The sequence below is a fragment of the Streptopelia decaocto genome, assembly GCF_964273445.1.
Source record: "Streptopelia decaocto genome assembly, chromosome: 14".
Lineage (NCBI taxonomy): Eukaryota > Metazoa > Chordata > Aves > Columbiformes > Columbidae > Streptopelia > Streptopelia decaocto.
The window spans coordinates 5,185,997-5,196,769 of record NC_138669.1 but is presented as its reverse complement, the minus strand read 5'-3'; the positions used below and the strand labels follow the sequence as shown (position 1 = coordinate 5,196,769).

At 49.5% G+C, this 10,773-nt stretch overlaps 3 protein-coding genes across 4 annotated transcripts in view; 2 read left to right on the top strand and 1 right to left on the bottom strand.

Moving 5' to 3' along the window:
* Window positions 1–10,773, top strand: part of LOC309445868 (oxidative stress-responsive serine-rich protein 1-like) — a 174,741-nt gene that overhangs the window by 34,701 nt on the left and 129,267 nt on the right. The gene's annotated exons all lie outside the window — the stretch shown is intronic.
* Window positions 56–2,872, top strand: SNRPB (small nuclear ribonucleoprotein polypeptides B and B1). The gene is made up of 7 exons (XM_082065073.1): window positions 56–202; window positions 288–439; window positions 843–954; window positions 1,206–1,358; window positions 2,031–2,169; window positions 2,348–2,473; window positions 2,688–2,872. Exons 1-7 carry the CDS (start codon window positions 200–202, stop codon window positions 2,723–2,725), a joined length of 723 nt encoding a protein of 240 aa, XP_081921199.1. The 5' UTR covers window positions 56–199; the 3' UTR covers window positions 2,726–2,872.
* On the bottom strand, window positions 3,248–10,729 carry DDX27 (DEAD-box helicase 27). The gene is made up of 21 exons (XM_082065054.1): window positions 10,598–10,729; window positions 10,332–10,466; window positions 10,183–10,242; window positions 9,225–9,384; window positions 8,820–8,866; window positions 8,575–8,661; window positions 7,591–7,696; window positions 7,334–7,507; window positions 6,871–7,021; window positions 6,627–6,726; window positions 6,388–6,529; window positions 6,160–6,313; window positions 5,963–6,044; window positions 5,706–5,883; window positions 5,459–5,565; window positions 5,185–5,290; window positions 4,994–5,088; window positions 4,766–4,892; window positions 4,516–4,600; window positions 4,249–4,323; window positions 3,248–3,944 (listed from the first exon to the last, which is right to left on the bottom strand). The coding sequence occupies exons 1-21, from the start codon at window positions 10,685–10,687 to the stop codon at window positions 3,929–3,931; spliced, it is 2,277 nt and encodes a 758-aa protein (XP_081921180.1). The 5' UTR covers window positions 10,688–10,729; the 3' UTR covers window positions 3,248–3,928.

Here is a 10,773-nt window from a genome sequence, read left to right as displayed (position 1 = left end):
GCGGGGAGCCTCGGCCGCGCCTCCGCCGGCCGCCCCGCCCGCCCCAGCCCCGCCCCCGGAACTGCGTCTACACGCGCCGGAAGGGGCGGTGCGCTGGCGGGACAGCCGCGTGCGGGCGGGCGGAAGCGGCGGCAGCCGCGCGTAGCAACTTCCGGCGGAGCGGGCGGCGGTCGGGGCGGGAGCGCTCGCAGCCGCAGCCATGGTGAGCGGGGCGCTCGGGGGGCGCGGGGCCGGGCCCGGGCCGGCCCGCGGGGTAACGGCGGCCCCTTGTCTCTTGTCTCTTGCAGACGGTGGGAAAGAGCAGCAAGATGCTGCAGCACATCGACTACCGCATGCGGTGCATCCTGCAAGACGGGCGCGTCTTCATCGGCACCTTCAAGGCCTTCGACAAGCACATGAACCTCATCCTCTGCGACTGCGACGAGTTCCGCAAGATCAAGTGAGCGGCGCGGTCCCCCGGCCCCGCTCCCCGGGCGCTGCCGGGCCCGCCGCGGCGTTGGCCGTGGAGCCACTCGGGCCGCTGCCCCAGCGTCTGCTGCCGCTCCTGCAGAAACACTTTGGGTTGAGCCTCGTTAGCCAAATCTCCAGCTACCGAGGCTCAAGGTGTACTTAGTTCCAATCCTCCCCTAATAACCAAAACACACCTTTATGTGGTGCCAACACAGTCACTAAAAGGGTGATGCACCATGGAGACAAGAAATATCTTGTGTTTGAGCTTGTCTGTGCGCTCGGGGTTAGCGGTGGTTTCTCTCTGGAGCAGTCCCATCGCGTGTTCTATTACAGATTCAAAAGGCAGCGTTGATATTTTTTTCTATGTCTTGCAATGTTTTCTTTCTCACTAGACCTAAAAATTCAAAACAGCCAGAGCGGGAAGAGAAACGAGTCCTTGGTCTCGTGTTGCTGCGAGGAGAAAACCTGGTGTCCATGACAGTGGAAGGGCCACCTCCAAAAGATGTAAGGAGAATGAGCACGGAACTAAGGAGGGAGGATGCTTGATAAACGTTCCTCTTTGTAGGAAAATGCTACAGCAGTGTTGTCTGGGTCCAAATCAGTGTTGTCTGTTATGTCTGGGTCCAAATAATTTCACTGAAGTTCTGATTCCTTTGTGGGGTTGGACATTAACTGGAGGAAGGGGGGTAGTGGCTGTCCCTAGAACTGGGGGCTTTGTTCTGATAGATCTTTCTTTTGGGGGGATCTGTTTTCAGACTGGAATTGCCCGAGTGCCGCTGGCCGGAGCTGCTGGAGGACCCGGCGTTGGGCGAGCGGCCGGGAGGGGCGTGCCGGCCGGGGCCCCCATGCCGCAGGCCCCAGCAGGACTAGCTGGCCCGGTCCGAGGAGTGGGGGGACCGTCCCAACAGGTGAGACACTGTAACCTGTTAGAAAGAGTTGTCTGGCATATTCTGAGGTCACTTTTAATTCTTTGTACCAATGTGATGCAAGAAAATTGGTGGAGTGGAAGAACTGTTATAAACATTAAACATTAATAATGGGATCAAGCTGGAACACAAGAGGTTCCACTTAAATTTCAGAAAAAACTTATTCTCAGTAAGGGTGACAGACACTGGCCCAGGCTGCCCAGGGAGGTTGTGGAGTCTCCTTCTCTGCAGACATTCAGAACCCGCCTGGACATGTTCCTGTGCGACCTCACCTGGTGTTCCTGCTCCAGCAGGGGGATTTGACTGGATGATATTTTGAGGTCCCTTCCAATCCCAAACATACTGTGATACTGTGAACTGTTATCTTTGTTTCTGTTGCCAGGGAGTTTGAGTCCATGAGGCTTGTTTGGTACTAGATTCCCCTAGGAACTCTGTCTTTTTTTAGTAGAAGAGGCTTAAAAAGTGCAGCTTCTTGCACAGAATTTGAGTGGTATCCACTGAACTGTGTTACAGGTTTGTAGCATCAATTAATCTATTAAGAGGAGAGCAGTGTTATTTTCTGAAGGGATAATGATTTAAATCTTGTTTATTTTTTAGTTATTAATGTAAAGCGGATGTGCTCTTTCTCTGTGAACATCTTTCTTCTGTTTACAGGTGATGACACCTCAGGGTCGTGGAACAGTGGCAGCGGCTGCCGCAGCAGCCACCGCAAGCATAGCGGGAGCCCCGACTCAGTACACACCGGGGCGCGGTGGCCCACCCCCCCCCATGAGCAGGGGAGCACCCCCACCAGGTAGGAGTTACTCTACAGAGTAGGGCAGCAATGGGCTTGGGTTATGTGGCAAAATTTGTGATAAAGAGGTATTTATCCAAGTCTGATAAAGCTTTGGTGTTATAGAACATTATTCACTATCCAACCAGCGCTTTGAACATCCAGCAGGATTTACATGCTTGTTCTCTCTCTGCTGAAGGGATGATGGGACCCCCCCCAGGCATGAGGCCGCCCATGGGCCCACCGATGGGCATGCCCCCTGGCCGCGGTGCTCCCATGGGGATGCCCCCGCCAGGCATGAGACCACCGCCCCCAGGAATGAGAGGTAAGCAGAGCTTATTTTGAACACCTAGAAGCTGTAAGGAGCCATAACATAAATGAAATGTTTGAGGGGGGATATGTTTCAATGCCTCCCTAGCTATACTAGTTGTCAGTAAAGACCTCAGTGCCAAAAAAGGGCCCTGAGACCACTTGAGGATGGCAAAAAGCCTTTCTGGTTTAGTTCTTGCTTCCTCATCAACTCTTCCCTTTATCCCCAGGACCCCCTCCACCTGGCATGCGTCCACCAAGGCCATAAGATATTCTATACCGTACCTTTCAACTGTGAGAAGACTGATTAAGGAGATATACCAAGCAGTACCACCTGTCAAAACTTTGCTATGTATATTTTATATTTACTGCTTGTAAAGTTTGCCTCTTTTTAATAAAGTTGGAAAACCCAGTACTTGGAGTCACTGCTGTACCAGTCTGCTTCAGGAGTGCAGCTGTGTCCTCTCACTGCTGCACTTTGGTCACCCCAGAATAACAGGTTTGAAGCAAAAAGCTCAATAAGTATTGACAGCTCAGATGGTAACAGCTGGTGTGGACCACTTAGGTCTATACTGGTTTGTGTTCCTTACAGGAATTAAAGCAGATCAATGAAATCCAGCAAGGCTGATGGAAAAAAAAAAAAAAAAAGTTGGGATTGGAGAGATGGTAAAAATTCAAAGAAAGAATTTACCATTTTAATAAAATTAAGTATGGTTTACTGATCAGAATTCTCCCTGCTTTACTCAGAGTGGAGCAAGTGCAGTGGTGCCTGTAACTAGGCATCGTGGTCTCTGATGTTCTGCATTACTGCTGTAAACCTGCTCTGTCTTTATAAATGGAGCTGCAAAGCCAGGATGGGCAAACCCATCATTAATTGCATACAATAATGTAAAACCACCTGCATTCTGGTTGTAGTCTACCCTTCTTGCCTCATTTTACAGCTGCTTTCTTTTCAGTTAGGAGAAAGCTGTCTGACCCCCACCTCCCCCTTCCTTGTCACTCTTGCCTCTGACGCCACTTTTGTGGCAGGTAGCCTGAAAATCTTTCCGTATTTTAGAATTAGGCTTTCAACCATAGATATCCTTTTCAGCCATATTAATTACTCAAGATAATGGAAGTACATCAACAAAACAATAAGCATTCTCCAGTTTGTACACTAAAGACAACTTCACCTACATGTACTAAAAGTATAATACAAAGATGTAACAGTTGCTCTAGCTATCTTATAAAACAACAAACTTGTTAGAAAAAAAAAAATCAATCCTTTATTGCATGGGCTGTTGAAGATGTTTTCATACAGACTCTTCAACCAGGTATTAATGAACATCCCAAAGTTATTCCAGAATGTGAAGAAAAACTGCTCAATTTTACTGAAGTTTTCTCCTCGCAGTACAAAGAAATCCAGGTCCTGAGAGAGCGTCTGAAACGTCTGCTTTGTCCAAATCACCCGTTTTGTAATTGCCAACAATTCTTACTTTCTCTTGTACCTTAAAGATAAGACATTTGAAATGACATTGCATCAGCTGAGCTCTCAATGGCAGGGGAGGAACAGCACTGAGCATTTTCTGGGCAGTGCCGTCCCAAGGCCAGCAGTGTGCTGTTCAAGACCTGCAGTAGGAGGGTGACCTACTGCATAACCAACAGACTTTTTAGCAAGGACCTTTAAACAATCATAAGATGGCGAAAAGCTGGGGGGGGGGAACAAAACAACAACAAAAACCCCAAAACCAACAAAAAACAAACCCCAACCAAAACAATAAACCATGAATAAGAAAGTGAAGGGAGCTATACCTGGACTTGGATTTGAAGTTTCCTCCTTTCCTATGTTGGGCCATCCCCAAGCGTTTTCTATCTTCAAATGATGGTCTTTTTAAGAGAGAGGGGAGGGGTGGAGGTAAAGACAAAAAACACCGAAGTACATCAATAGCACAGGTAATTCCTGCAAGAATCTCTGCTCTGCCCACCTTTTCCCCCAAAATCAAACTATCCCAAAGTCCAGAGATGCAAAAACCCCCACCAACTAAAGCCTGGACTGATGTATTACTACTGAGACATTACCCGGCACGATACTGCTTCAGAGCCTTCCTGCTTGTGTTGGTGAGCTCTTCGTCAAACACAGACTGCTTCTTCTTCCGCTTGGGGCCTAACACAGAGACAACAGTCAGAGCACTGGCTGCAAAGAGGCCACAGCATCATCTTGTTTACTAGAGCTCGGAAGCCTCAAGCACAGAATTAGCCTGACCATGATTCTCTGCACACATGAAAAGCGACTGACATAAGGTAAGTCAGCTGTAAAACAAGTCTCCACCTGCGGGCACTGCTGCTGGCTCCTCTTCTGGCAAGGCTCTGGCGCGCTTTGCTCGGCGATTCCTTTTTGCCAACCGCTCAGCATACATTTGAGATTTCAAGATTTCAAACTGCGACCTCTCCTCTGGCTGGAAGGTGTTAAAATGCAAGTTTACAGCAATGTGAGGTTGTGCTAAGGGAAAACTAAGACAGTCCACCCAGGGTCCCACTTGATCATAAATGTACTCACCGTCATTTGGACTTTTTTCTGTCTGTCCTGCATAAATTTCTTCCTTTTCTTTTTGCCTCGTAATGCCAAGTCGAACTCCTGCAGGGCTTTAGCCACTAGAGAGACAAAGAAAAACACAAAATGAAGAACCTCTTAGTAGAAAGTCCGTTTGCAACTATGGCGTTTAACAAGGCAGCAGCATCGCGACTCACATTTCTCTTTCTTCCTCTCCTCACGGGTCTGGAACCAGCTCCGTTCCAAGCTCTCACCCCCAGTCTCTTGTTTTCCTGTCTCCAGCTGCTTCTTTGCCCTATTGATCTGCGATAATTCAGGCAAGAAGCGACCTCATAGTGGCTTAGAAACAGCCCTCTCTTCAGTTTCTAAAGTAGGCAGCTTAAGTACATTGGAGTAACCTCCTTGCACACTATATCTACTCCAGATCCTAAAGAAAAGGTTAAAAAAAACCTCTAAAAGTAACACCCTTACCTGAGCCTCTGACTGCTGCATCTCACGTTCCTCACGCTCCAAGCACAGAACTGCATACACATCTTTCTCTAGATTCTCAATCTTCTCTCGAAATTTTAGTATGACATCTGAAAATAATAGTGTGTGGACCTCAGAGGCAGCTCATGTGAAGTCCATCTTGTTTTTCAGCACTTCCTTTAGTGTCCCTCTGTACCATGATCCTCCCCACCTACTGCTCTCCTGCTTTTTACCTCAGCAAAGTACATACCTTGGGGGAGAATTCTGGCTTTCACTGGTGTTTTGGCAGTCTTCACAATTTCCTTCAGCATCTTGCGCTCTTCCTCACCCACCAGTGAAACCGAACGACCAGCCCTGCCTGCTCTTGCTGTCCGACCCACTCGATGAACGTAGTGTTTGGTGGTGTTGGGCATGGTAAAATTGATTACCTGTAACAGAAACAGCGTTAGTAGGGAGAACAACATTAAAGGACTCATTAAAAGCTCAGCACTGCAAATAAATACTCACTGTTTTAACACCTTCAATATCAAGTCCACGTGCAGCCACATCTGTAGCTACCAGAATATCAATCTGCTCATCCTTAAAGCGCCTGAGCAGAGACAGCAAATGCATTAGCAATTAGTAACAGCAGTCCCCTTTTGCCCTGAAACTTCCAACCCCTAACTTCTTTTTTGCCTGTGACTGCCAACTAAGCCTGCTAATACCTGAGCGCTTCCAGCCGCTGTGCCTGGGAGAGGTTCCCGTGGAGCTCCCCGACCCGCAGACCCATCAGCCCCAGCAGGATGTGCATGCGGTGAGCTTGCTTCTTGGTCTGGGTGAAAAGCATCACATGGTCTGGGAAGGTCCGTGTCAGTAGAGCTGAAAGAGAGTCCCCTCAGGAGCCTGCTTCGTGGCCACCTACCGATTCCGGCTTTTCTTTGCTCGTCACTAACCTGATACAATGGCCTCACGGTCCCCCTCTCGGTTGGGTCTGATCCGGATAAATTCCTGCCGCAGGAAAGGGGCAACATCCGTGTTGCTGTTCACGAAAATTCGGACGGGATTTTTCAGGGAGACAGAAGCCAAATCTTTGACCTACCAAAACAGGTTAAGAAAAAAAAGTCCACGTAATCTCTGGTAAAAGGTTAGGGAAGCTTCTGTCCAACGTTCTGCCTTCAGCAGCCTGTCCTACCTCCTCTGTCATTGTGGCAGAGAAAAGCATTGTCTGACGGTGGTTGGAGCACAACCTGATTACTTCCTTCATCTGTTCCTCAAAGTATTCATCCAGCATCCTACACAGGACAAAAACAGCAAGGGAAGGTGGCTAAGCTAAGAAATATTACATAAGGCAGGGCAACCAAGACTACCCTATAACCTGGGAAAAGGAAAGCAGAAAACTACCACCTCATTCTTTACTGCTGTCCTGCTTAGCCTACCTGTCTGCCTCATCCAAAATCAGCACCTCAATACTGCTCAGGTGGAAAGAAGGGCAGTTGTGGAGATGGTCAATCAGTCGCCCAGGAGTGGCAATAAGAATGTCTGGCCCAGAGCGCAGAGCTGCTTCCTGAGTCTTCACATCCAGGCCGCCTGAAAGAGTGAACAGAGGCTGCTGACTCCCTGAGCAGGTTCAGCAGGGCGCACACTGCCCAAGGAACAGAAAACATCTCAGATTAATAACACATTCACAATTAGAAGTGATCCCACCTTTTTTTTTCCTCAGAAGCCAACAAACAAAAAATACAGCACGGTATTGGAAAGCGAGATTTTAAACCTTAGCACACCTACTAGAAGCACACCTGCAATAACTGTACAGCCTCCAGTTTTACAACAAAGAATTCCCAGTTCTGTATAGCAGTTTTCTGTGAGCTGTACAGTTCACATAAGCAACTGAATACTCACCTACGGCAAGGCAAGTTGTGACACTGCTGAACTGTGCCAACTGTTTTGTAACAGAGTGCACCTGAATACCCAGTTCTCGTGTTGGCACTAGGACCAATACTCGTGTTATTGGAGCTTGACGAGGTTTGTAAATCAGACGCTCAAGGACAGGCAAGATGAAGGCAGCTGTTTTACCTAAGGAAGAAAATCAAGAATTATTATCAGTTATTGTGAATAGCTAATTCTCGTTATCTCCTGTGCCCTGCTCAACGCCATACCTGTCCCAGTGGCAGCACAGGCACAAATATCCTTCCCCAGAAGACCCACCGGGATACAAGCCTTCTGAATTGGGGTTGGTTGCTTGAAGCCAAGAGCTGTGATTGCCTACAAAGGAGATACAGCTATTAAACCACAAAGATGATGAAGGGACTGGAGCACCTTACACATTGTGTGTCCAAAGAAGAGCAATGAAGCTGGTGGAGGGTTTAAAGCACAAGTCTTCTGGGGAGCGGCTGAGGAAATTGGGGTTGTTTAGTCTGGAGAAAAGGAGGCTGAGGGGAGACCTTATCACTCTCTACAACTACCTGAAAGGCATTGTAGCAACCCATTGGGGGTTGGTCTCTTCTCCGAAGTAATAAGCGGCAGGACAAGAGGAAATGGCCACAAGTTGCAGCAGGGGAGGTTAAGATGAGACATAAGGAAAAATTCCTTCATTGAAAGGGTTGTCAAGCATTGGAACGGGCTGCCCCAGAGAGGGGTTGACTCACCATCCCTGGAGGTATTTAAAAGACATCTAGATATGGCACTTAGGGACAAGGTTTAGGAGTGGACTTAGCAGACCTAGGTTAGTGGTCAGACTTGATGATCTTAAACGTCTCTTCCAACCTAAATGATTCTATGACATGAGAAAAGACTGACACGAACTGGGACTGTCTGGCCTAGAGAAGACTTCGGCAGGATCTTATCCATGTACATAAACACCTGAAGGAGGGTGAAAAGAGGGCAAAGCCGGGCTCTGTTCAGTGGTGCCCAGTGACAGGACCAGCGGCAATGGGAACAACCTGAAACACTTTTTCGCCATGAGGGTGACTGAGTGCTGGCACAGGTTGCCCTAAGAGGCTCCTAAAGTACTGTCACACTAGCATGCACATGGTTTCCTCCTCAGAGAGGCTGAATAGGAGTTTGACAGATCTGACTGGTGGAGGGGAGGCTGTACAACATTCTTCAGAGTAACATATGTAATAACTAAACCAGGGAAATACCTTTAGCAAAGGTCGTGAAAGATTCATGTCCTGGAATGACAAGTTATCATCATATTGAGAGGCATCTTCAAAAAAGTTCTCTGCTTCCTAGGAACAGTAACAACAACAAAACAACACAGGTGGCAGCACAACATGTTATCAAAGGGCTCTGGGATCTTGTTTGAACTACAGTTTTCTAACCAAAGTCAAATCCCTCCAGAAGAAATGCTGGAGAATGACTCAGTATCATTCTGTGCAACACTCACCACTTCTCCCTTTTTCGATCTCTTCCGTTCCTTCACTTTGACTGTATCTGCAGAGACGGAGAAATACAACAGAAATTAACAAGCACAACGAGATATAGTGACTACCTTCTTCTCACACCTTTTGCTCTGAGTTATTGAGGGAGAGGCCTCAGAAACAAGTACAGGCATGCAATGGAGTAAAATACCATGGAAATATCCTTCCTCAGGGACAAGTTCAACTAAAGTACTGTGGCTACCGCTCAAAATAAGCTTGACCAACATCAGAAGGAATGTTGCAGAACAAAGACAACAAAAATAAGAAGTTCTTGTCCACTACCAGCAAGGTTTCACTACAGATTCTTCTGCAGTGAGCCAACGGTCTGTCAGATTCTCGCTCCTGACCATCTCTCTGTGTACTGCTAATACCTGCTTTTGTGAAGATAGTTTCGTCATCCAATGAATACTGAGACTCCACATCTTCTTGTTCTTCATCCCTACTAAAATCCTCACACCCTTCCTTTTTGGTTTGATTATCCTCAGTCTCCGCATCTTCATCTTTCACTTTTGCTTGTTTAGCTTCTCTTTCCTAGAAAAATACATGTCTTTTTTTAAAGTTTTAAAAAGAAAGGAATAAAAAGAAACAAAGTGAGCTCACAAAATGAGCTTTTGTTTATCGTTATTATGAGCCCATTCATGGATCTGTGATTTTGCATGACTTTAAGTATTAACAGTTCTGCATTCTCATCAGTTCGGCAATGAAACAGGTGTGGCTGCAAACCCAGTCAAGGTGATGAAAATTGGACAAGAGCCACCACGTGTGCTCCCAGCCCAAAGGCCAGTCGTCCCCAGCCCCGTGAGCAGCAGGTTTGGGGGGGCATTGTCCCCTCTGCTGAGACCCCCCTGCAGTGCTGGTCCAGCTCTGGGTCCTCAGCACAGGACACACATGGACCTGCTGGAGAGGGGCCAGAGGAGCCACCAACATGATCTGTGGCTGGAACAGCTCTGCTGGGAGGTCAGGCTGAGAGAGTTGGAGTGTTCAGATGGAGAACAGAAGCTCCAGGGAGACCTTAGTGTGGCCTTTCGGTGCTCAAAAGGGGCCCATTAAAAAGATGGGGACAGACTTTTCAGCGGGACCTGTTGCGATAGGACAAGGGGTGATGGTTTTAAACTAAAGGAAGGGAGATTCAGGCTGGACATGAGGAAGGAATTGTTGGCCCTGAGGGTGGTGAGAGCCTGGCCCAGGCTGGCCAGAGAGGTGGTGGATGAACCATCCCTGGAGACATCCCAGGCCAGGCTGGACGGGGCTCTGAGCACCCTGAGCGGGGGGGAGCGCGGCAGGAGCCCACACCACACCAGGCTTTTCAGTAGCGAGAAAGACCCTGACCTGGAACTTCCTTTTCTGCCTCACTTTCTCAATCTTCTCATCCAGCGTCGTGGCTGCTCTCTGGGCGGGGAATGAGAGAGTGGAGCTGTAGGAGGGCCCGGGACAGAGCGGAGGCCGCAGCCCCAGCCCGGCCCCAGGCCCGGCCTCACCTTCCCGCGGAGCTGCCGCAGCGCCTCGGCCCAGGTGCCTTCCCCGCCGGCCTCCGCCTCACCGAACACGAAGGCAGCGCTGAAGTCCCCGCCCGCGGGGCCCCGCCGTCTGGGGCCCGGCGCCCGGCGCAGCTCCTGCGGTAACACGAGCGATGAGAACCGTGGGACGGCCGGACGGGACCGCGCCGCCTCGGCCCAGCGCGACCCGACCCAGCCCCCACACCGACCCGGCCACGGCCCAGGCAAGAAATCCTGCCCAGCCCCACCTCCTCATCCTCAGAACCCCCAGACTCAGGGTCTTCGGGCCCCGCGTCCCCCTCGGCGATCGTGCCCACCAGCCCCAGGCGCTGCAGCATGGCCCGGCCGTGCCCCCCGGAACCGTGCGCCGCCGCGTGACCGGGGGCGGGGAATGGCGCTTGTGGGCGGGGCGGCGGTTGGCCCC